Source organism: Gymnoscopelus microlampas, assembly GCF_963454915.1.
Source record: "Gymnoscopelus microlampas genome assembly, chromosome: 8".
NCBI lineage: Eukaryota > Metazoa > Chordata > Actinopteri > Myctophiformes > Myctophidae > Gymnoscopelus > Gymnoscopelus microlampas.
In genome coordinates, this window is record NC_139945.1 from 27670612 (window position 1) to 27694579 (window position 23968).

The 23968-nt window shown below is 39.8% G+C and overlaps 1 protein-coding gene across 1 annotated transcript in view; it reads right to left on the reverse strand.

The window, feature by feature from the left end:
• The window catches only part of LOC311050119 (beta-galactosidase-1-like protein 2), a 43233-nt gene that overhangs the window by 10971 nt on the left and 8294 nt on the right, over positions 1 to 23968 (reverse strand). The window contains exons 5-12 of the mRNA XM_084064082.1: positions 23791 to 23899; positions 22306 to 22398; positions 21708 to 21789; positions 21235 to 21299; positions 19889 to 19973; positions 12362 to 12505; positions 9262 to 9342; positions 2334 to 2440 (exon numbers count right to left, since the gene is read on the reverse strand). Of these exons, the coding sequence (XP_083920208.1) occupies positions 2334 to 2440; positions 9262 to 9342; positions 12362 to 12505; positions 19889 to 19973; positions 21235 to 21299; positions 21708 to 21789; positions 22306 to 22398; positions 23791 to 23899 (766 nt within the window). The remainder of the gene's footprint in view (positions 1 to 2333; positions 2441 to 9261; positions 9343 to 12361; positions 12506 to 19888; positions 19974 to 21234; positions 21300 to 21707; positions 21790 to 22305; positions 22399 to 23790; positions 23900 to 23968) is intronic.

The window sequence follows — 23968 nt, forward strand, 5'->3', positions numbered from 1 at the left end:
CCCACCGGGACAGTTTTGTCAACGGGGGGGGGGGGGGGGGGGGGGGGGAGAAAGGACACTCTGCTTCCAAATTCCGCCGTTTTTTTTTTTAGACGTTTGGTGAACCCTCCAAGGTTGGTGCCCTGTGCTGCGCTGCTTTTATCCGCCAGATTGGGACGTTCACGGCATATTTTGCACCATTACGGTGCGTTCATCATCGGTGACGAGTGCCTCTAACAGCCGCTGCTGGCTGCGTGCAGCGAGCTGCGTGCAGCGAGCTGCGAGTCGCAGCGTGTCTGTGTGTAAGGATGCGAGGCAACACTCACACAATCACGTGCAGCATGCGTCCCCTCCTCCTGCGCCTCCTGTAACGGCTGTACATGGGGCCGACGCGTGCTTTAGCGTGATTGTGTGAGTGTGGCTTCAGGAAGTAAATTCCTAGCCTCGATCTCCAGGCTATTCTTTTTTTGTTTTGCTAAAAAATAAAAGCTTGGAAATTCCTGTCCCAGCTGTTGGTACGCAAAAGCGCCTTGCATCGTCTGATGTGCCGCGCATTATTTATTTTGGGTGCGCATGCGCACCTGCGCACCAGCGCACCAGCACACCAGTTATGTGCACCCCTGGGTATGCATAACTGGGTGCATACATTCCCAGGTGCAAGTTTCCAACTGGCATCATTCCTGAGTAGAATTGGCCGGTCTAGTGCCAATTAATTCCTCCCTCTGTTTGCCACTGCTGTTGCACCCTACTGGCTCACCTGCCGGTAGGGTACCTCTATGCACAACCAGGTATAAATCTGACTGGATATTCAAACAAAGTGGTCTTGGAGAGCAATACACTTGGAGAGTTTATTCTATTCAGCAACATTCTGTCTGAATGCCCTTGGGATGTACATTATACACTCTTCAGAACAAAAAACTATTCCTGCTATGAAACAATTAGCCACCTACACACATACAGAATAGCAAACTAAGCTAAGCTCACATTCGCTCTGTAGCCACTGAAGAATGCCTGGTCGGGGGTAAAGATTTTTTTGCAAAGGGAAGCAAATGATTGCAATGGGGAGTAAACAATTCATGTTGCACGCTACTGACTGACATGCTACAGTACATCTGTCTTGAACATGAACGTGCATATCTGAGCTAGGCCAGTGGACAAGATATCACGCATGCATGCATGCATGCATGCATGCATCTACTACACATGGGAGTTTACTTTTCATTATTTTTGCCTTCATCATTTTATCCAGATAAGCAGTGGTGAAAAAAGTGCTCAAATTCTTTACTTAAGTAAAAGTATCAATATTGCAATATAGAAATACTCTGTTACAAGTAAAAGTCCAGAATTCAAAATTTACTTGAGTAAAAGTATAAAAGTATTGGCATCAAAATATACTTAAAGTAGCAAAAGTAAAAGTTCTAAAATGTTTGAAAATAGCAGATCTACAAGCTCACAATGCATCACGATGCGACGCGTTGTGAGCTTGTACATCTGCTATTTTCAAATAACCTATGTATAAAATAGGGCTAAAGTGCTTAATGTACGTTTTATAATATCATAAGTTTTCAAATAATTGTAGTGGAGTAAAAGTACAATATTTGCCTCTCAGATGTAGTGGAGTAGAAGTAAAAGTACTAGAAATTGGAAATAACCAAGTACAAATACCTCAAAATTGTACTTAAGTACAGTACTTAAGTAAATATACTTAGTTACTTTCCACCACTGCAGATAGGGGTTTTCACCAAAGAAGCATAATATTTTTCATTCCGTTCACACAGACATGTCCGTTCACACCTGGGAGCTGACCAGTAAAAAACTGATTTAGAACCACTATTTGGAGTACCAAAGGTAACAAAGTGCATTGACCATTTTCACACAGCGGTCATTTGTATTTCTCCTCATGCCTTTTTATGTCCCCATGGTACAAGAATGAAGTCAAAACAAAATGCCCACCATGTGAATGTGGTGTTCAAGGGTACCCCCACCAGTGTTGGAAAAAGTTCTCACATGTTTTACTTAACTAAAAGTATCAATACTGCAATATAGAAATACTCCGTTACAAGTAAAAGTCAGAAATTCTAAATGTACTTGAGAGTAAAAGTACAAAAGTATTGGCTCACAATGCGTCACATCGCGACGCATTGTGAGCTTGTAGATCTGTTATTTTCAAAAGATTTGTATAGATTTTGAACTTGTGAAATGGGACATTCTGCACAATGAGTACCTTCTACTTTTGGTACTTTAAATATATTTTTATATTGTGGTATTGCCACTTTTACTTAAGTAAAACATTTGGGTACTTTTTCCACCACTGATTGTCAGTAGACTGTTTTTACTGTCTTTCTGTAACTAACCTTGTCAGTGAAGTGCAGGCTGTCCCACAGTGACAGGTGTTGCAGAATGACAACAGGAGGGTACGCTCTCCTTTCCTGGACAGAAGGAAGCTCAGGAAGAGGCTCAACTAAAACACAAGGAGGAAATGAGAGGATATCCAGTAGTCAGGTAAGAGTGAGTAGGGCTGTTACCATTAAGTTGACGATTAACGATGTAATTGTTTGGCATTGAACATTGGAACATATGAAGGCTTTTAGGATTCCTAATCAAAACTTGCACAGGGCAGACATGACAAATAACTGAAATATACAAATAGATGATTGACACATGGGTAAAATGTTATACAAGTAAAAAAAGAAAGCAGAAAAAGCTGATCTACAAGCTTACAACGCGTCACAAAGTGACGCGTTGTAAGCTTGTAGATCTGCTGTTTCTGCTTTTTTATATATTTGAAAATGTAATGAAACATTTTTCAAAATGGAAACGATTATGACGATTATGCAAAAATAATTGCGATTATCTCAAATAATTGCGATCAGACGATTATGTAATAATTGTGACAGTTCATGCACAGTGAGTCGGTCAATAATGTAGAATTAACCCAGACAGCGTAAAGCAGGCCCGACAGGCCCGACAAGGCTCGCTGTACATTGTTGTGCTCACTGTACATTGTTGTTCTCATTATATTGCTGCTTATGCACAAAATCAATAATTTGACACAACATATGGATTTTAAAATTATTCTATTAGCTAACGAGATACTGCTTCCAAGGCAACGTAAAAAAGAGGCAGAACAGCGGTCTGCTACTGAGATATTATAATAATTATAGATCTAGTGGGATCATTTGATAGACAGACAGTGTCAGTGGTATAGAGAAACATGGGATAGAAGAGAATGAGAGGGGGAAAAAAACTCTGTACTTTTCAATTTAAAAAAGAAAAGAAAAGAAAAACATTAGTAAATTGTTCGATTTTCTCAGCATAAGCACAGAACATACAAAAACACTTGGTATTCGCATGTTGACCTTAGCACCACCACCACACTGGGCCTGCAAACTGGTCAAAAGCAATCATAAACACATCTCTCAAAACCACAAAATTGTGTTTATTAGCAGTGTTTGCCCGTGCCTTCTGGGCCCGTTTCAACAGTGTTAAAGCGTTCAGAGACACTGACAGCTGCCTCCAGAATGGGTTGACTTGATTCCCCATGCCACTGAACAATAGCAGTTTGGCCACTAAAAAGCCTAACTTATACTTCACTGTATGTCTGTGATGTGTTTTTTTAACTTCAGTTATTGTTTAAACATTAAATAAATACATGAAATTAGGGCACAGTGGTGCAGTCGGTAGCGCTGTCACTGTACATTGCAGTATTAATACTTTTACTTAAGTAAAAAATGATCTTTTTCCACCACTGGTTGTCTGCACCCTCCCCAGGAAAATTCTGGGCGTTACCGTGTTCATTGCTCAAGGGGAATAAATTGTGGTGAAATGAATGTTAAGAATTATTTTCTTTTTTTAAACAATAACTAAAGTGAAAAAACACATCACACTTTCAAATTGACCATCTGTTATTTTCAGCGTTTACATTACATTACATTTTGTCAGCAGCATCAACAATATTGGCCGACACAATATAAATCAACAAAAGCATGTTTGAATGGAATAATAATTCACAATAGAAGCAGCACTTCAATAATTACATACAGTAGTTGATGTTGTTTTTGTTCAATGACACAGTCGCACATTATACTATCAGTGTGGCAATATCTCACTTAAAACATATTTGTAATAAATCACCAATGACAATACAGCAATTATACAATAGATGCAGTCTAGAATGGTCAGGCTAAATGCAAAAAACACACTGCTGCAGCTACATAAACCACCATTGGTTGTAGTTACAGACTGTAATTTTGCTGTAAAAATTGTTGTGATGTTTGTCGTGTCCATTGCTGTTAGTAAAGCTACTTTAAAATAATAAACACTAATAGCATGAAGTGAGAATGCAGCATCCCTTGTGAGCGAACTGTACTGCCACCAGAACTCAGATGAACCATTTGTTACCTGGCAACCTTGTGCTGACTACATCAGAATTACCTTAATAAAGACACCTTCACCAATAGAAAGTCAGCACTGTAGACTACTGCTCCAAATATTAAATATTGTAAGGCTGCATTTTAGCAGCTTTACAATGTATTGCATGTTATAAAGAGTATTTAATGTACTTTACTTTTAAGTCATTTACATTTTTGAGCCCTTTGTTTTGAAATGGCTATGTGAATAATGCTAGTGTTATCCTTATTACTGAATGAAAAGCATGAAATAAATCATGAACATCAGAGGGCTTCCAATCATACTATTTATGGTGAATTCTGAAGTCCACGAGACAGTGTCATTGTAGAAATGCAAGAAATACTAAAACAATCCTAAAGTCCAAAATCCTAAACTGTAACATTTATATTAGCTATTTTAGGAGTCATGTGTCATCATTGAACAAAAAACATTCATCTAAGGATCTAAATTCATGCCGAATTATGCAAATACACTGCTCTATATATCACAATGCCATAGGGAAGGGAGTGACTCACACTATGCATATGAACTCAGAGCCAAACAATGGTAAGAAATCAAACTGATCTGATTAGAGAATTAGGTCATGTGTGTGCGGATGCCGAGCTGAAAGCAGTGCTTTTGCTCCAACTATTTCTTTCTTAGTTTATGCGTCTCTTATTCGGGTCGTTGTTTTGTTCAGCAGACAAATGAATCACTCGCAGCCAGCCTTCAAATGACCTTCTTTTTGCTGTAATGGTGGGCAAATTGTTACTCTGCTGTCAGGCATGTGTTCCCTCCCTGCAAAACACAAGGCTTCTCCACCCCTGGCCACAAAGCACTGGGGAGCTCTACGCCCAACACACAACACTAGTGAGAAGTTGAGTAAAACATTGCCTTGACGTATATTCATTAAATTATTCCCTTACTCTAACCCCAACGTTAACCAAACTCTTATGAAACTGCAGTAATATTGGGGACACCTATTTTGTGTCAAAACTGGCGTCAAACTAGCTTATTTATTGGGTAATATGCAGACACACATTGTGCTATTACATCATACTGTAACTACAGTATCATGCCAGGCATGGTGAAACCAGTGGTGGAAAAAGTACTCAAATGTTTTACTTAAAGGGGCTACACCATGAATTTCTTTTTTTTTTAGGTTTTTTGTATTTTTTGCTCTCCCCAGTGTCTCTTGTACCCAAAAAAAAATTGTTTTTTAACATTCAGTCATTCATGATCATTTCATGGATTTCCTGAATGGGCGTGTCTGAACAGGCCATTTCAGAATGGCTGTGCAAGTGATGTCACTTGCACTGATTTTGCATTGACGATGGCCAGACAGAATTGCTCAGTAGCTCCCCCCCTGCCCAATAGGACGTTTTGGTATTGCAGCTGAAAAAGCTTGGAATGACAGACAGTCAGATTGTGAGAAAAAATATCTGGGTGTTTTTTAGGCTTACAACCTGTTTAAAACGTATTAGGGGGCAATATTTATATATAATATATATTTTTTGAATTCATGGTGTAGCCCCTTTAAGTAAAAGTATCAATACTGCAATGAAGTACTCTGTTACAAGTAAAAGTCCGGAATTCAAAATTGACTTGAGTAAAAGTACAAAAGTATTGGTATCAAAATGTACTTAAAGTACAAAATCAATCAATTATTTGAAAACTTAACGTACCAAAAGTAAAAGTACAAATTATTTTGAAAATGGCAGATCTACCAGCTCACAAGGCGTCGCGATGCGACGCCTTGTGAGCTTGTAGATCGGCTATTTTCAAATAGCCTATGTATGAAATAGGGCTAAAGTGGTTAATTTATGTTTTATAATGTAATGTACTAGATGTCCGGGCGCCCGGCGCGCACGGGGGGCACAGGCAACTGGACAGTAATATATTGCGACGCATTGTGGGCTTGTAGATCTGCTATTTTCAAATGGCTGAAAAGTATATAGGCTGAAGTGTTTAATAATGTATATGTGTTGAAATAATAATCAAAATGTACAAAGTAGATTGTAGCCCTATTATACATTAGTATAATGTACACGTTCATTGCAACAGGTCTCTCTGTCTCTCTCTCTCTCTCTCTGTGTGGAGGGAGCATGGTCGAGTGAGCATGAGTTTGTATTGAGAGAGAGAGTGGACAATGTTGCCGTGTCCATTAATTGTAAGCGACTTTGAGCGAGGAGGAATGGAGGCAAATGGAGGAAAATTCACAGAGCGGATTGCTTATTTCTCACGCGCAACCTGGCAACGTTGTTTCTCCGTGAATACTGTGGCGTTGTTGATAATGTTGTCTTTGGGATGTACGTGGCACGTGAATGACGGACATATTACCGTGAGTGTGGTGTGATAGAGACATGACTAAAGTGAAAGCAACGGCGCGGGTTGAAGCGGAGTGGTCGCGTGTGTTGTTGTTGTGGGGAGATTTCAATGGCGGCTGCGTCGGTGGTCGGTGCTCACGCTAAAGGGAACAAAATGGTGTACCCGTGATGTTGTCCGGCCCGCGGTGTTTCGGTGTCGCTCGGCGGTGGTCGGCGGTGACGCTAGGGAACAACATGTTCAACCGTAATGTTGGGAGTTTGTGCTGGCCGCAATTAATTATGCTCCGAGGAGGCAAATGAGTGGTGAGCCATGAAAAGTGGCCACTGCACCCGTAAATTAATTGCGCGCGTTGTGGCTTGTGTTGTTAGTGACATGTGATATGTTGTTGTTGTGTTTACTGCGAAACAATGACATGGGGAAATTATGGCTTTTCATCTTTCCAATGTATTATAGGATATCTGCAAAGTAACTAGTAACTAAAGTTTTCAAATAATTGTAGTGAAGAAAAAGTACAATATTTGCCTCTGAGATGTAGTGGAGTAGAAGTAAAAGTATAGACAATTGGAAATATTCCAGTAAAGTAAAAGTACGTAAAAATTGTACTTCAGTACAGTACTTGAGTAAATGTTCTTAGTTACTTTACACCACTGGTCCCCAGTAAATTGGTTTGATGTCTAAAATGTTCCCCAAAATGTGGCCAGCACAAACACACACACATTTATATTTGAAATAAATCTTACATCTTGGCCAAAATAGGTCCTTAAGGAGACCTTACTAAAGCAGGTACCTCCAGAGAAGGAGAGGAAAGGAGGATAGGAAGAGAGAGACAAAGACAAAGAGAGAGAGGAAGAGAGAGGCGTATTTTTAAAAACACATTTTCTAATGACACTCATTCCAGGGACAGAACTGAACTGCCCCTCAACAACAGAAGAGATTCATTGAAGAGACAGAAACTCCTCCACATTATGCATGAGTGAATAACATCTACTCTGACTCATGCATTTACCAGTGAGTTAAAGGGATATTTTATTTTCAAACATGTCTGGGGTAATTGTAAAGTCTACCCTGTTTTTTGTGAGCACCCCGTACAGTTTTTAGATTGCTTGATTCAGTATTTAAATATTAAATATTAGTTGTACACACCCCCTTCCTATTCAAACCCATTGTAACTTCAAACTCCATGTAGACGAGCTATGATAGATTGATTGAAAATACACGTTCTTGGTTCTGGTGACTGATAATGTCCTTCTAATGTGTGAGGGGGCCGTGTTTTTTCAATTACAATTTTCAATATTTTCTTTTATATTTTTTGGGTGAAATCAAAAAATACAAAATGAATTGAATGAAAAAAGTAATTGAAAAAACACGGCCCCAAGGACAATATAGGTCACCAGAACCAAGGACAGGTGTTTCCGATGAATCTACATGGTTAAAATGGAGTTTGAAGTTACTATGGGTTCGTATAGGAAGGGGGCGTGTCTGACATAATGAATACCAAATATCAAAATACTGAATCAAGTAATTTAAAAACTGTCTGGGGTGATCATCACAAAAGCCTGAGTAGACGAGAAGATCGACCCTCAACTGAAACATTTTACAATTGACTTCTCCTGCTCTTTTAACTGGCTAGTAGTCTGTCCTGTCCCACTACTGTTCTACATCTGCCACTTCTCGACATTTTCTTCTTTGCCTCCATAAAAGGAGAGGAGAGGATAGAAAGTGAGAGACAAAGACAGAGAGAGGAAGAGACAGAGAGTGAGAGCGAGAGAGCAGGTTGTGCGGTAGTTGTAGTGTAATATGGACACAGCAATACACAGTGAACTCCTCAGTGCTAATTTAACTATGATAGACAGTTAGGGCTGTCACGATTACACATTTAAGTTGACTATTAATTGTCACTCAAATAATTGTGATTAACAATTTAATTGTGAGTTTGGCGTTGAACATTGGAACATATGAAGCCTTTTAGGCTTCCTAGTAAAAAAATGTACAGGGAAGATTTGACAAATAACTGAAATATACAAAGAAATTATTGACATATTTGATACGTTTTATACATGTAAAAAAAAAAAACAGAAATAGCTGATCTACAAGCTTACAACGCGTAGCTTGTAGATCGGCTATTTCTGTTTTTTTTTATATATTTGAAAATGAGTGAAAATCTTTTAACATGGAAACGATTATGACGGATTATGGAAAAAATATTGCAATTATCTCAAATAACTGCGATTAGACGATTATGTAATAATTGTGACAGGCCTAATGATAGCATAAAGTTGAATCTGTTTGAATATTGAAGATTGATTGATTGATTGATTGAATACTTAATTAATTAACACGTTTGAAAACAGTAGGCTGTAAAGGCCAACTTAAATTTTTTTTAAATCACCCAAAACGATGGGTCCATCTTTACACTCTTTTAGAGTTAAATGAACACCATGAGGATTTTACTGTGCAGGTAGTAGAGGGGGGGAGAGAGAGAGAGAGAGAGAGAGAGAGAGAGAGAGAGAGAGAGAGAGAGAGAGAGAGGAACATAGGGGGTTCCTCACAGTGACAGACACTCACCACAGAAGCGGCTGAATACGTTCCTCAGAAGATGATACTTGGTGGTGTAATCCCCAGCCTCGGATAATGGAGCATCGTAATCTGAAAGATAATGCGCTATATCAGAACAGCAGGCATGAGGGGAGAGAGAGAGAGGGGGGGGGGGGGGGGGGGGGGGGGGGCTAGGTAGCAGTGGTAGAATGTAACATGTACTCAAGTACTGTACTTAAGTACAATTTTGAGGTATTCGAGCTTTACTTGTCGCGATGCGACACATTGTGAGCTTGTTTTCAAGTTTTCAAATGTATGTCTTTTGATCTAAAGACATACATTTGAAAACTTGTGAAATGGTACATTCTGCACAATGAATTTGAATTCCGGACTTTTACTTGTAACAGAGTATTTCTACATTGCAGTATTGACACTTTTACTTAAGTAAAAAAAATGTAGTACTTTTTCCACCACTGGATAGAGAGACAGAGAGAGAGAGAGAGAGACAGAGACAGAGACAGAGAGAGAGAGAGCGGCGGGGCGTCTCCTCTCTGTGGCAGATGATTTCGCTGACACTCCACCCGTCACACACATCTTGAGACAGTGGTGGAAAAAGTGCTCACATTTTTTTTACTTAAGTACAAGTATCAATACTGCCATGTAGAAATACTCTGTTGCAAGTGAAAGGCCCATGTTCAAAATGTTACTAGAGTAAAAGTACAAAGGTATTGGCATCAACATATACTTACAGTACCAAAAGTAAAAGTACTAAATTGTTTGAAAATAGCAGATCTACAATGCGATGTGACGCGTTGTGAGCTTGTAGATCGGCTGTTTTCAAATAGCCTATGTATAAAATAGGGCTAAAGTGGTTAATGTATGTTTTATAATATAATGATTTATATCTGCAAAGTGACTAGTAAGTTACTGCCTCTGAGATGTAATGGAGTAGAAGTAAAAGTATTGAAAATTGGAAATACTCCAGTAAAGTAAAAACAAATACCTAAAAATTGTACTTAAGTACAGTACTTGAGTAAATGCACTTAGTTACTTTCCACCGCTGGTTTCAAATTGCCTCACACATTTATTTATTTTTTTTTGGGGGGGGGGCTCAGCAAGAAGACGGTAAAGATATAGTATATGGAGACGTAAACACAGCCATGAAGACACGTTCAAGGACAGAGGTTGGCTGTCCCCGCTGACGGTGAGCACTTGGAGGGGTCCCCGTCCTCGTCCCCCCCTTCTCTTTGGTGGAATGAGGTCATAACAATGTTAAGCACCCTTGAGGAGGGATATAAAACTAGAGCCATATGAAATCCGTTTTATTTTTTTCCCAATTCCGTTTTATTTTTTCCCAAATTCTGTTTTTTCCATTTTAATATTTCTGAATTCTGTATTTTGCTTTTTATGCTCATTTTTACCATTAAAAAAGTGTCTGGTAAGTGGAAATGAATAAATGTTCAAGATATAACAGTCCATACATGGCCCTTGTTGTGTTATACGCAAAAATGTTCCCAAAATAATTCGGTCTAATTCGGTCTGAGCATGCGCAAAATGGCGTCGCCCATGTATTATTGTTTCTATCGTCTTTCTAAGACTATTTCTACGTGGATTTTACTGTTTATAAAGTAGGATGTGGCCATGCAAAATGGTGGTGTCCCGTGGATTTGTAAAAAATCGCGGTAAAAAAAAAAAATTTACCGCGATTTTTTTTTAATTTCCAAATTCTGCAATATTCCGTGTTTTATTCCAATTCCATTTTTATTGGTCATTTCCGCGATTCCGTCCGCGATTCCGTTAACACGGATTTCATATGGCTCTATATAAAACCCATTGTACCAGCTTTCATTTACATTTCCCATGCATTTTATTAGGTAATGAATTCATTATCATGCACTCAGTATTCAAATGTGACAGCTCAGCCTAAGGTCAGGCTACATAAAGGAGAGATAGCACCATCTACAGGCCCTAAGAAGAATATTCCCTTTATACACAGTGGTGGAAAAAGTACTACATTGTTTTACTTAAGTAAAAGTATCAATGCTGCAATATAAAAATACCATAGACCAATTATGTGTTTACCAACATTGAGATTGGATGCACAGGTGATTGTTTCACGCAATCAATTCTCAACCTGTTGTTTCGGGGTGTGCTGGTTTCAGCACACCCCAACCCCCTCTTGTGTGTTGGCTAGTGAGGCGCGTCCTAGCGAGACCTGACAGAATGTGTTTCATTGAGCGCATACCGGTTGCACGCATACTGGTTCTTATCAGTGTGACGTCGTCTGTTAAGGGGTCTATGTTACAAGTAAAAGACTGCAATTCAAAATGCACTTGAGTAAAACTACAAAAGTATTGGTATCAAAATGGACTTAAAGTACCAAAAAAATGTCCCATTTTACAGGTTTTCAAATGTGTAAAATGGCTAAAAATCTTTTGAAAATAGCCAATCTACAAGCTCACAATGCGGCACCGGATATCCCCTCCCATCCACTTGCATTGATTTGCTCACCCAGCGCATGAGGCGAATTCACCCCTTCTTCTGGGTTGGAAATGTGATGGGCGGGGCCTATTTGGGGCTTCTGCGTGTTACCTCTGTGACGCGTTTTGCGTCGCCTCGATGCGCAGCCCCGTGCACAAGCTCGTGAGTCGAGCCCATTGGTCGAAAGCGTTTTCGCACGTTCATGTACAGTGGCCCCAGCTGCAGTACCTATGAATGGCCAGCATGTCCAATGCGCTTCAATGCAACCACTGGGTTCTGGGGCCTTGGTTCCCGGACTTAATGGATTAAATCCCTGCTGTGTGGACTCATGCTCCACAGTCTTTATGAATCATTTATTTTTGCCTACCCAATGAGAACATACTTTGCATTCCGATGTCAGAAGGGACCACTCAATGTACAGTAACATGACATTCCGATGTCAGAAGGGACCACTCAATGTACGGTAACATGACAAGTACCTTACAGAACAGAAAATAATGATTATTTTTGTCTAGCATGAGTGTGGCCCTTTGGGATAACCTTAACCTATACTTGTCAGTTAGTGCCATAATGTATTAGTGCTGCTAACACCAATTCTCTTGTGTGTCCACAATCAGATTTTAATGAGCATACATACATACATACATACCATAGCTGGTTATCATTGCTTTGGGAGCTGGAGTTCCAATGGCAAATGCTCCATTCATGAAGCCAAAGTTTGTCCCTCCATGGAACATGTACAGGTTGATCGACATGTCCATTCTCAGGATCTGTGTTACCACAGCAACCATGTCTGTCAACAAAAGAGAGAAGGATACAGTGTTAATTTTGTCGTAGACTAAAAGACTAATATTTTTTTATTGTCGAATAAGACCAGACTAAACAATTTCAGAAGACTAAAACAGGACTAAAACTAAATGGTGTGTTATTCAAAAGACTTAAGACTAAATCAGTATTTTCTGTCAAAATTAAAACTGGTATTTAGGTACCATGCAGTGTTGATTTTATTGACTAACACTAAGACTAAAATACTAAATCTCTTTACAGACGGGAACGGTGGACGCGGGCGCTACCGCTCGGATCAGCAGGGATCTCACCATGATCACTGTTTTGTCCTTTTGCGCCTGACCGCAATCCAGCTGTATTTAGTCCAAAATATTTTGACATTTAGTCGACTAAGATTAGACTAAGACTGCACAATTTCAGAAGACTAAAATGGGACTACAACTAAAAGGTGTGTTATTCAAAAGACTAAGGCTAAGTCTAAATCGGAATTTGCTGTCAAAATTAACACTAGGAGGGTTACAAAGTATAACCACTCAATGTGATATAGTAGTTATACTACCGAGATAACATTTCTGACCAACAGCATGAAATAAGAACTAACAGGCTACATTTTTAGACCTGTGAATAATAATAAAACAAAAATCCATTTAGTATGAGCCACAACAAGCTAGAAACCTTGTTTAAATCAGCCTATTACCCTCAATTTTTCTTCACTTGGAATGAGGCTCTGCTTCACATTATATTACAGGTCACTATAATTTATTACAGGGTAAACCTTACTTCCGTATAAAAATGGCCCGTCTCCCAACAGAAAGTAGTTACCCCGTAGTTTGCAGGGATGCGGTGGGGCAACATAATTAAGTATTCAAATTGGACTGACATTAATGATCAGAATCAAGGGCATGAGGTATAGTGAATAACAATTTGGGGTGGGGTGGGGGGGGGGGGGGGGGGGCTTGACTCAACTGGATTAACCCATTCAATCCGGGAACGCATCTGTGTCATTTTAGACTTTACCTATAACCATTATTTTGTACTTTGGGCTATTCAAAAATAGCAGATCTACAAGCTCATATCAGATGCGTTCCCGGATTGAATGGGTTAGATTCTTCTGCATGGCACTAACCAAAACACCTTCAAATCTGGATAGAAGCGCGTACATTTTTACCACTGAACTAATAGAGCACGCCTGCTTGCTCAGGGGATGAAAATGGCCGTTCTACAAGCTCACAACATGCCATGTTGCGATGTGTTGTGAGCTTGTAGATCTGTTATTTTCTCTGAATGTTCACCAATTTTGGCAGAATGTTTGCCTAATGTGACATGCCTAGAGTGTGCAGTGCAGTCTACAGAGCAGCAGATATGTCATAGCTATATGGCAATTACCTGTATATAACACACACACACACACACACACACACACACACACACACACACACACACACACACACACACACACACACACAAAGAAAATACAAAGGGAAGTAGGACATGGATGGCTTCTGGGAATGACAAGAGCAGCCTGAGGCTTTGGGTGTGTTTACTTTGAATTTCTTAAGAATCCTCACAATAATAATAGAAAACTGCATGACAGGCATTCATTTTCACATTAAATAAACATCCACATGTTCAGTGATTTATATAACAATGCATGCTAGGCCCGAAAATATACTGCAAACCCATAAAGAAGAAGACAGTGATTGGTGCCATAAGGGCTCTCACACAAACAACATGGACCAATAACGCAAAAACAGACACACAGGAACATCTTTGATCCTAACCCAACCAGTAACCAGTGGTGTAAAGTAACTACGTAAGTACATGTACTCGAGTACTGTATTTAAGTACAATTTTGAGGTATTTGTTCTAATTTTCAGTACTTTTACTTCTACTCCACTACATCTCAGAGGCGAATATTGTACTTTTACTCCACTACAATTATTTGAAAACTAGTTACTAGTTACTTTGCAATTATCAATTATTCCAGTATAAAACATACATTAACCACTTTAGCCCTATTTTATACATCGGCTATTTGAAAATAGCCGATCTACAAGCTCACTGTGAACTTGTAGGTCTGCTATTTTCAAACATTTTAGTACTTTTACTTTTGGTACTTTAAGTACATTTTGATACCAATACTTATGTACTTTTACTCAAGTATTTTTTTTATTTCCGGACTTTTACTTGTAACGGAGTATTTCTATATTGCAGTATTGATACTTTTACTTAAGTAAAATACTTTTTCCACCACTGCCAGTAACCTCCTCCATCACTAAATATGCCAAGTTTCCGATCCAAAAACCCTGAGAAGTGTTGCTGTGGCCTCTGTTCCGACAGGCGCAGTCACAGAGGCGAGCCGAGGTCTCCGAGGTCCGAGAGAGAGAGAGAGAGAGAGAGAGAGAGAGAGAGAGAGAGAGAGAGAGAGAGAGAGAGAGAGAGAGAGAGAGAGAGAGAGAGAGAGAGAGAGAGACTTCAGCACCACGGACAGCACCACGGCCATGTGCCTATTCACATTCTCAATCAACTTCAAGTGATGACATCTGTGGTCTGATTAGAGAAGTGTTGACAACAGTGTCCTGATCAGCCTTGGGCTATAAACGCTGCCCGTCTCCTCTCAGGAAGCGCTCACTCTCCTTGGTGCACGACGCACAACATAACATCTGAAAACCGTATGTTGCTATAATATCAGTGGTGCTCAAACTTTTTCATGACAAGGACCCCCAAAATGATATGTATTTGGCCACGGACCCTAATCTCAAAAAATGTTGTTCCAGGGACCCCTTTTATATATAGATATAGCTGAATGTGAACTCAATGCAGCGTGGCAGCTAAAAACACAACCCACCATAACGTAATGATGGCATGATGCCGAGCAACACAAAAAAATCATCCGTCACGTGAATTGTAGAGTGCCACTCTAATTAACTTGGCACTTACCTGATTATCTCTAGGGCTGTCACCATTACAAACTTAACTTGACGATTAATTGTCACACAAATAATTGCGATTAACGATGTTTTTAGCATTGAACATTGGAACATATAATTATGAATACAAACTTAATTTCTGTTTGCGTTTTAGGCTTCGTAATCACAAATTGCAGAGGGCAGATTACTGATATAATTAATCATTTTATATTATTACAAATAGTGGAAATAGCTGATCTACAAGCTTACAACGCGTCACAAAGTGACGCGTTGTAAGCTTGTAGATCTGCTATTTCTGCTATTTTTTTTATTATATATGAACATTTTTCAACATGGAAACGATTATGACGATTATGCTAGATAATTGCGATTATCTCAAATAATTGCGATTAAACCATTATGTAATCATTGTGACAGGCCTAATCATCTCAGCGAATTATAACACGTTACAACAAGCACCAGGTAGATGTCAACATTGAAGCAAACCAACGCTGATCAGAACTATTATTTGCCGTAGGAAAAATAGTCCTGCAACTTATCACTCCGCATAGGCCGCATTGCTTCCCAAAAAGAACAGATCTACAAGCTATTAGTGCGTCGCATTGCAACGTGTTGATACCTTGTAGATGTGTTAATTTTGTCAAGAAAGCAACACCATTGCGCAATGGAGTTTACATTAATGTAATTTGATTGGAATGCAAGGAAACATCTGTGAAATAACATTTGTGAGATCCATCTTAACTCATTCACAGCCAGAATAAATACATAAATGATCATGATCTTGCGTACAAAGACAGAAGCCTCTCTATTGCCCATGCACAGAGTGTTTCGCCTGAAGGTCCACAGGGCCACCGTGACCAGAAGACAGCTGTCAATATGTGAAATGTATACAAAGGAAAACTACACACAATATAATTATTCACCACCTACTGCTACAGCTCTATCCTAGGGGAAATACTGATCATTTCCAGACTTACAAAAAGGCTGCATTGAGCCACGACCATGACCTACAACCATCAGCCATCATTTTGAATTTATTGTGGCGTTTTAGTGAATGTTATGCCATTTACATGGGTCGTACTTTAACAAACTCCTCCTAAGAGGATAATCAGATCCACCTCAAACTCGCTGAACATGTATTAAAACTTTTTTTTTTACTTAATTACAGCTTCAAATACTGGTGACTGGAAATTATTGTCGCTATTCAGTACTTTTACAAACTACTCCTATGTTTGGAATCATGTTGATCCGTGCTAACAGCAGGGCGGCTACCTCACCTCCCCCTGTGGACTAGGTGCGAGGACCCGGCCATCGCTGCTTGCAGCTTTAATACTTCAATTAAGATATTCAGGTGTATTTTCCAAAATGACTGGGCATAAATATACTGTATACATCTACAGTACTTAAGCCTCAGTCTTCTGCCGCTGGCAGATAGTAATGTCCCGGCAACCCTATCGGCAGTGGTGGAAAAAGGACTCAATTGCTTTACTTAAGTAAAAGTATCAATACTGCAATGTAGAAATACTTTGTTACAAGTAAAAGTGCGGAATTCAAAATGTGCTTGAGTAAAAGTACAAAAGTGTTGGCATCAAAATGTACTTAAAGTACCAAAAGTAAAAGTACTCATTATGCAAAATGTCCCATTTCAAGTATTCAAATCTTTTGAAAACAGCAGATCTACAAGCTCAAAATGCGTCCCATGGAACAATAACATTTCTACCGCAATGTCCGTTTTTTTGGAATGACGTCACATTCGTCCATATCTTTTTACAGTGTCCTAGGATCATTCCTAAGTTGTGTTAGAGCGCCCTCTTATGGAATTTTCTTCTTTTTTTTAAAGCGTAGATCTACCTGTATGGCACTTGATGGGTGTATTTGCAAAGTTTTTGCCACCCATGACACTTAAAGGAGCATTTCCCCCCTGGAAGAAACTGCAATCACTCAATGGTAATAGTATTTGTAGTAGATAACAGTAGCACAATTTAAAATTTGCACCCTATGGCCAGAAAAATAATGAAATCTGTGTGTTTGACTAGGGTTTGACTGGACTGCTGCATTACTACAATGACCATAATGCTTTGGTGCACTGCCCCTCCTTGTGGGGAGGGGAAGCTGCATGTGGGTATCAGAGCATGTGAGCGGAGCGGAGTGCGAGCGGAGCGACGCGATTTTGACGTGAGCGCGGAGCTGGTTTATAAAAAGGTTGGAGCGCTACTCAGAGCGAGGACCGCCTCCCGCTCCAAGCCGCCCTCACGGGGGCCGCGCACCGAATGCTTGAGCATGCCCGGTCGCACGGACTCAGAGACACACAGACATCCAGCAGTGCACAGCGCACCGAGATTTCATTAGAATTTCTACTTTCTTTTTCTTTTCTTTTTTTTACTGTTGAGCGACCCGGTTTGAGCGGAGCATGGAGTGAGATTTGCGCAAATCAACGTGAGAGAGGAGCGACGGGGAGCGGAGCGCGGGGGGAGTCGACGTGAGCGAATAGCGAGCGTGAAACCAGCCCCCTGGAGCGCCGAGCCGCATTTCCACCCGCTCCGCTCACGTGCTCTGGTGGGTATGATCTTCAACAACTAAAGGTGAATTGTCAAAATACAAAAAGTCTTTTGACAATTCAAAATCAGCAATAACTGGCAAATAGTCATCTTCCTCCATGGAATGCTCTGACTCAGATGTGCGTGCTGACGCCATGATACAAATCTGAACGGGGAACGCAGCTAAAGGGGTGGGGATTATTTACAACTCTATGGGGTGGAGTCCAAGAAGGTTCAAGGTTGGACCAAATCTTGGGGACACCCCTTGGGGCTGTCTTTGGAGCTGGTCTGACTGAGACTTGTCGAGACAACATGTAGTGCGGAAAGGAATGAGACTATACCGTCGTGACGTCAATTACCTCACAACAAAGGCGAAGATTACTAGATATCTAAAAACACAGATTACACACAAAAAAAAAACAGGATCTTGTTTCTTGAGTCCTAAACGTCATTAAAATAATATCTGGTTGCAAAATCGGCGAAATGTCCCTTCAACATGTGTTAAAGGACGACTTCACCCCTTTTCAACCTGTCTTCATATAATTGGTCCTCACTAATACTCATGATAAAATGGTACCATTTATTTCTACTCGGTCTGTGTCTCCACCGGTGCACTGTGGACAGTTCAGAGTCCCGTCTACCAGTGACATCATCAATGGGGAATCCAAGCTAATAGAAACTGCAGGCTTTCTATTCCTGGAAAGTTGCAATGCAATAAAAGAAGCCATTGTTCTCGTGTTAATAAAAATCTAAATAAAAAATGTGAAATCTTGTTGGGAAAAAAAAATCATGCCTAACGATGATGTCACTGGTAGACGGGTTTCTGGACTGTCCACAGTCCTCCTATGAGACACAGACCAAGTAGAAAAAAATTGTATCATTTTATCATGAGCATTAGTGAGGACCTATTATATGAAGATAGGTTGAAAAGGGGTGAAGTCGTCCTTTAAGTAAATGTACTTAGTTATTTTCCACCACTGCCTGTCTGCACCAAAAAGAAAATTCCATCCTAGAGTGACAAAGGCCATGGGCAAGGCCAAAATTACCATAATGCTAAGCTGTACATCACGGATGCACTGAGTGGGATCCATGCTGAATGAGGTTAAGCTATACTGCCAGACAGTGCCTGTTGTTGTACTCTCAGCACGGAGAAAATACCTTATTCTAAGTGCAGAGACGTCCTCCAAAGCTCAGTTTATCATCAGCACATCACAGAGATTGTCTCGTACTTATTACCAGATTTTTATGTCCGACTTAGCCTCAAGCCTAGAAAACATGCCTTGCCTTATACCCTCAGGTCAGGTCTTACCATTCCAGACAGCTTTGCCCTCAGTAACAAAAGAAAGTCTGCATTTACTCTTGTTAGAAACAACTTGCCTCTCATTAGAAACCTTTTCTAATCTGCATCAACAAGCTGGCTGAACTCTCACCAGAAATCATGCCTTGCTTTACAAGTAAGTCCTAACTCTTAGAATGGGCCGGTGGCCGTGGTGGAAAAAGTTTACTAAAGGTAAAGTATCAATACCGCAATGCAGAAATACTCTGTTACAAGTAAAAGTCCAGTATTCAAAATTTACTTGAGAAAAAGCAACAAAGTATTGGCATCGAAATATACTTAAAGTACCAAAAGTAAAAGTACTAAAACGTTTGAAAATACAGATCAACAAGGTCACAACGCTTGTAGATCGGCTATTTTCAAATAGCCTATGTATGTATGTTTTATCATATAATAATTTATATCTACATAGTAACTAAAGTTTTCAAATAATTGTAGTGGAGTAAAAGTACTATATTTGTCTCTGAGATGTAGTGAAGTAGAAGTAAAAGTACTGAAATTTGATTCCTCAAATGGGTACTTAAGTACATTACTTGAGTACATGCACTTAGTTACTTTCCACCACTGTGGCCGGTGGTGCATCTTACCCTCAGCGTTGAAAACATGGTGAAGGTCCCCCCAGAGGTCGAACCATCCAGACCAGTACTCCATCACCATCTTGGGCATCTGAGGCTGGGGGAGGGGAGGGGAACTTATTGATTTGGTGCTCTGTGGCAAACAATCACTTCAATTTAGCCACCGAGATGCCTAAACGTCTGACATTGTAGTTGCTTTAACCCATTTGAACCGGGAACGCATCTGTGTAACCACTTAGACCATTATTTTATACTACTTTGGCTATTCAAAAATAGCAGATCTACAAGCTCATATGAGCTTGTAGATCTGCTATGTTTTGAAAAAAATGTGGAAAATGTGTGCAAATCTTTGAATGTATACATTTTTAAAGCAAACATTTGTAAATCTTTGCTTCTGCTGATGGTCCCTGGAACAACATATTTTGAGATGGGGGTCCGCGGCCAAATACATATCATTTTGGGAGGTCCTTGGCATGAACACGTTTGAAAAAACTGTTAGGATTTAGAAGACATTTGTAGAATCCCCCAGAAACAAAGATTTGAGTTTAAAAAGTTTGCTTTAAAAAAAAGAATGTATATTCAAAGATTTGTACAAATGTTCAAGATTTTTTTTTTAAATAGCAGATCTACAAGCTCATAGCGCGGCACTCGGTGCCGCGCTATGAGCTTGTAGATCTGCTATTTTTGAATAGCCAAAGAAATCGAAAAATGACACAGATTATTTCCCGTTCTAAATGGGTTAAAACAGTAATTGTTTTCTGTGAGATTAACAGATCTCTATCACAGAGAAATCTATAAATAAATGCAGTAGAGTGTTGAGAATGTTTAAGATTGTTTAAGATCAATATTCCACACTAGCTCTTTGGTGTATCTGTTGTTGTTTTATGACACTGAGTTTCTCTGTTACCTGTTATTAGTAAAGTTGTTCTAATCTGAATTGCATTTGAGTGGGTGATAGATCTAGAAATAGATAGGTCTGTCTACAAGCATTTTGTTAACAATAAGCTTAGGCTTGTCACAAAGCTTCAGTGTTATGGATGGCGATAAATGAGATGCCCACAGCTCATGCATAGGGCTGTCACGATTACAAATTTAATTTGACGATTAATTGTCAATCTTATAATCACAATTAACAATTTAATTTGGTGTTTGGCATTGAACATTGGAACATATGAATACAATTTGTATTTCTGTTTCCCTTTTAGGCTTTGTAATAAAAAAAAGATGCACAGGGCAGATATGAGGGCTTAAATATTCAAATAAATTACTGACATAGTTAATAATGTTAATAATGTAAAAATAGCAGTGGAACAATGGAAACAATTGTGGTATGGAAAAAGGAGCGCACATTCACTCACTTGTATTGCATCCAGATACTTGATGCCTTCTGGGTTCAATTTCTGAAAGTTGATTGTTTCCAGCACTTGAGACAGAGCAGAGCAAACACAATTTTATGAATTGCATTACTTATAAAACAAACAAACAACGACACAGTGACTACGCTGTCTTCATCACAAACATCTTAATATAAGCATCACCTAGAGAACCACTTGAATTTCTTATGGTTCTTTTCTCCCTCAAATATCTTTCATCTTACTGCCCCCTGTATCCCCTTCCCCGAAAGGACCTCCATGGAAACAAGCCTTTTGTGTGCTTTTATCCTTTTGATGTTCAAGTGGTCAACCAATGAATTGATACTGATTCAGTCTGTCTGTCTGTCTGTCTGTCTGTCTGTCTGTCTGTCTGTCTGTCTGTCTGTCTGTCTGTCTGTCTGTCTGTCTGTCTGTCTGTCTGTCTGTCTGTCTGTCTGTCTGTCTGTCTGTCTGAATACCTCCTTTGACTCCGCCGAGCTTGAGTCCTTCCTGGTTGTCTGAGGTCAGCAGCAGCTCTGTGATGCCTCTCAACAACAAGGCCTGTAGAGAATATATACATTATAAAACAAAACACTACATACCACTTTCAAATGCAATTGCTGTCTAGACTGTTTATTGAAAGACAGGGTGAGAGAGAACTGCAGGAAGCAAGCAACACAGACCGAATCATGTATGCATGAGTGTGTGTGTGTGTGTGTGTGTGTGTGTGTGTGTGTGTGTGTGTGTGTGTGTGTGTGTGTGTGTGTGTGTGTGTGTGTGTGTGTGTGTGTGTGTGTGTGTGTGTGTGTGTGTGTGTGTGTGTGTGTGTGTGTGTGTGTGTGTGTGTGTGTGTGTGTGTGTGTGTGTGTGTGTTTAAGCTGACACTGAAGGGCAAGGCTTTTATTTTCCCAGCTGGGAAAAAATAAAACCTTGTATGCTTTTGGCTTATACAACATAATAATAGTACATCATTGTGTTACTGTACAGAGCCAAACACGTAAACATGCTGCATAAAATAATAGCAATGCAAAGACCTAGCTTTATGTCTGTTGGGAATGTCACATAAATGATGCTTACCTCCTTGATGAAAGGCATATATTCTGTATCTTTGGCATAAGAGCCATATTCATTCTCCACTTGAACGCCTATAATGGGGCCACCCTTGGAGTACTGCATTTCAATTATCCAAAAAAGAATGAATAGAGAACATGTCTTAGGGCTTGACTTCAGTGCCTTTGACATTATTGCAATTTAACATTAAAGACCTCATGAAATGGAAATCAGAGCTCATTTAATAAAGGCATGGCTCTGGGAAGTAAAAGGAGATACTGTAAAGGTTATATGACCAGCATAGTGAGCATACTGTATTGCACTGTATGTGATCATGTGGGTGAAAATGCAAAGCAAATGCATAGTGTTTGAGGTGATGATAATAAGATTCAAACAGATGCAGAGATGAAACATGATTACAATTAAATGGTCATCATACTACCTGTTCTTTACTGGTTTCACTATGCCTGGCATTATAGTTACAGTATGATGGAGGTAACCGGTCAGGTGGGCACCAAAACCATCTGGGCACTAGGAACATGTGGGCACCTGGTCAACTGGGCACTAGGGACAACTGGGCACCAAAACCATCTGGAACACTAGAAACATGTGGGCACCTGGATGAGTGGGCACTTAGGGGTGGAGACATCTGGGCACTAGGGACATGTCCCTAATGCCCAGATGGTTTTGGTGCCCAGTTGTCCAGGTGCCCACATGTCCCTAGTGCCCACATGTACCTAGTGCCCAGTTGTCCAGGTGCCCACATGTCCCTAGCGCCCAGATGCCCAGGTGCCCGAAAAATATGGTGCCCAGATGTCTCTAGTGCCCACCTGGCTTGTATTCATGCTGTAATAGCACAAATGTGTCTGCATATTACCCAATAAAAAAGCCAGTTTGCAAAGAGATGCAGTGAAAATTGAGTATGACCTTGGTTTTGGACTGTGTGAGGGGAAATGCCAACTTGATAACCACACCTGCTCTCAACCTTTGCCTTTCCTGTACTATCATAGGCAGTATTCCGTGTAGGCTCTCACCGTAACAAGGGACGGTTACTTTGCAAATAATTTGACCTGTACTGTCACCACGAAACAAATGAAAGGTTAAGTATCCCATGTAATGGGATCGTGTCATTTTTAGATTTCTTTGGCTATTCAAAAATAGCAGATATACAAGCTCATAGCGTATGAGCTTGTATATCTGCTATTTTTGAAAAATCATGAACATTTGTGGCAAAATCTTGGATTATATATATTTATAAAGCAAACATTTGTAAAATATTTACTTCCAGGAACCCCCAGAAGCAAAGATTTGAGTTACAAATGTCCGCCAAAAAAAAGAGGAAAAAAATCAAATACTTTTCATGATTTTTCAAAAATAGATCTACAAGCATGCTAATGAATAAATTGAATTTAACCCAGTTCAGTACCATTCAATCAACACCAGTAAATGAAAGAACATACTTCTTTGAACCAGTTAGCATTTCTGTCTTACATCACAGAGTACAGAACACACCTGATATGGAACAACTCTTTTGATGAGCTGATCAAAGAAGGAGTCGACTGCCCTGGTAAAACCAGGGTGTGTTGTTCTCAACCGCATGTTCTCGTCCCGCAGCAACCAGCTGAGAAGAACATCACAGACACATGTTCATAATGATCATAACACAATGTTGATGAACATGTCACATACA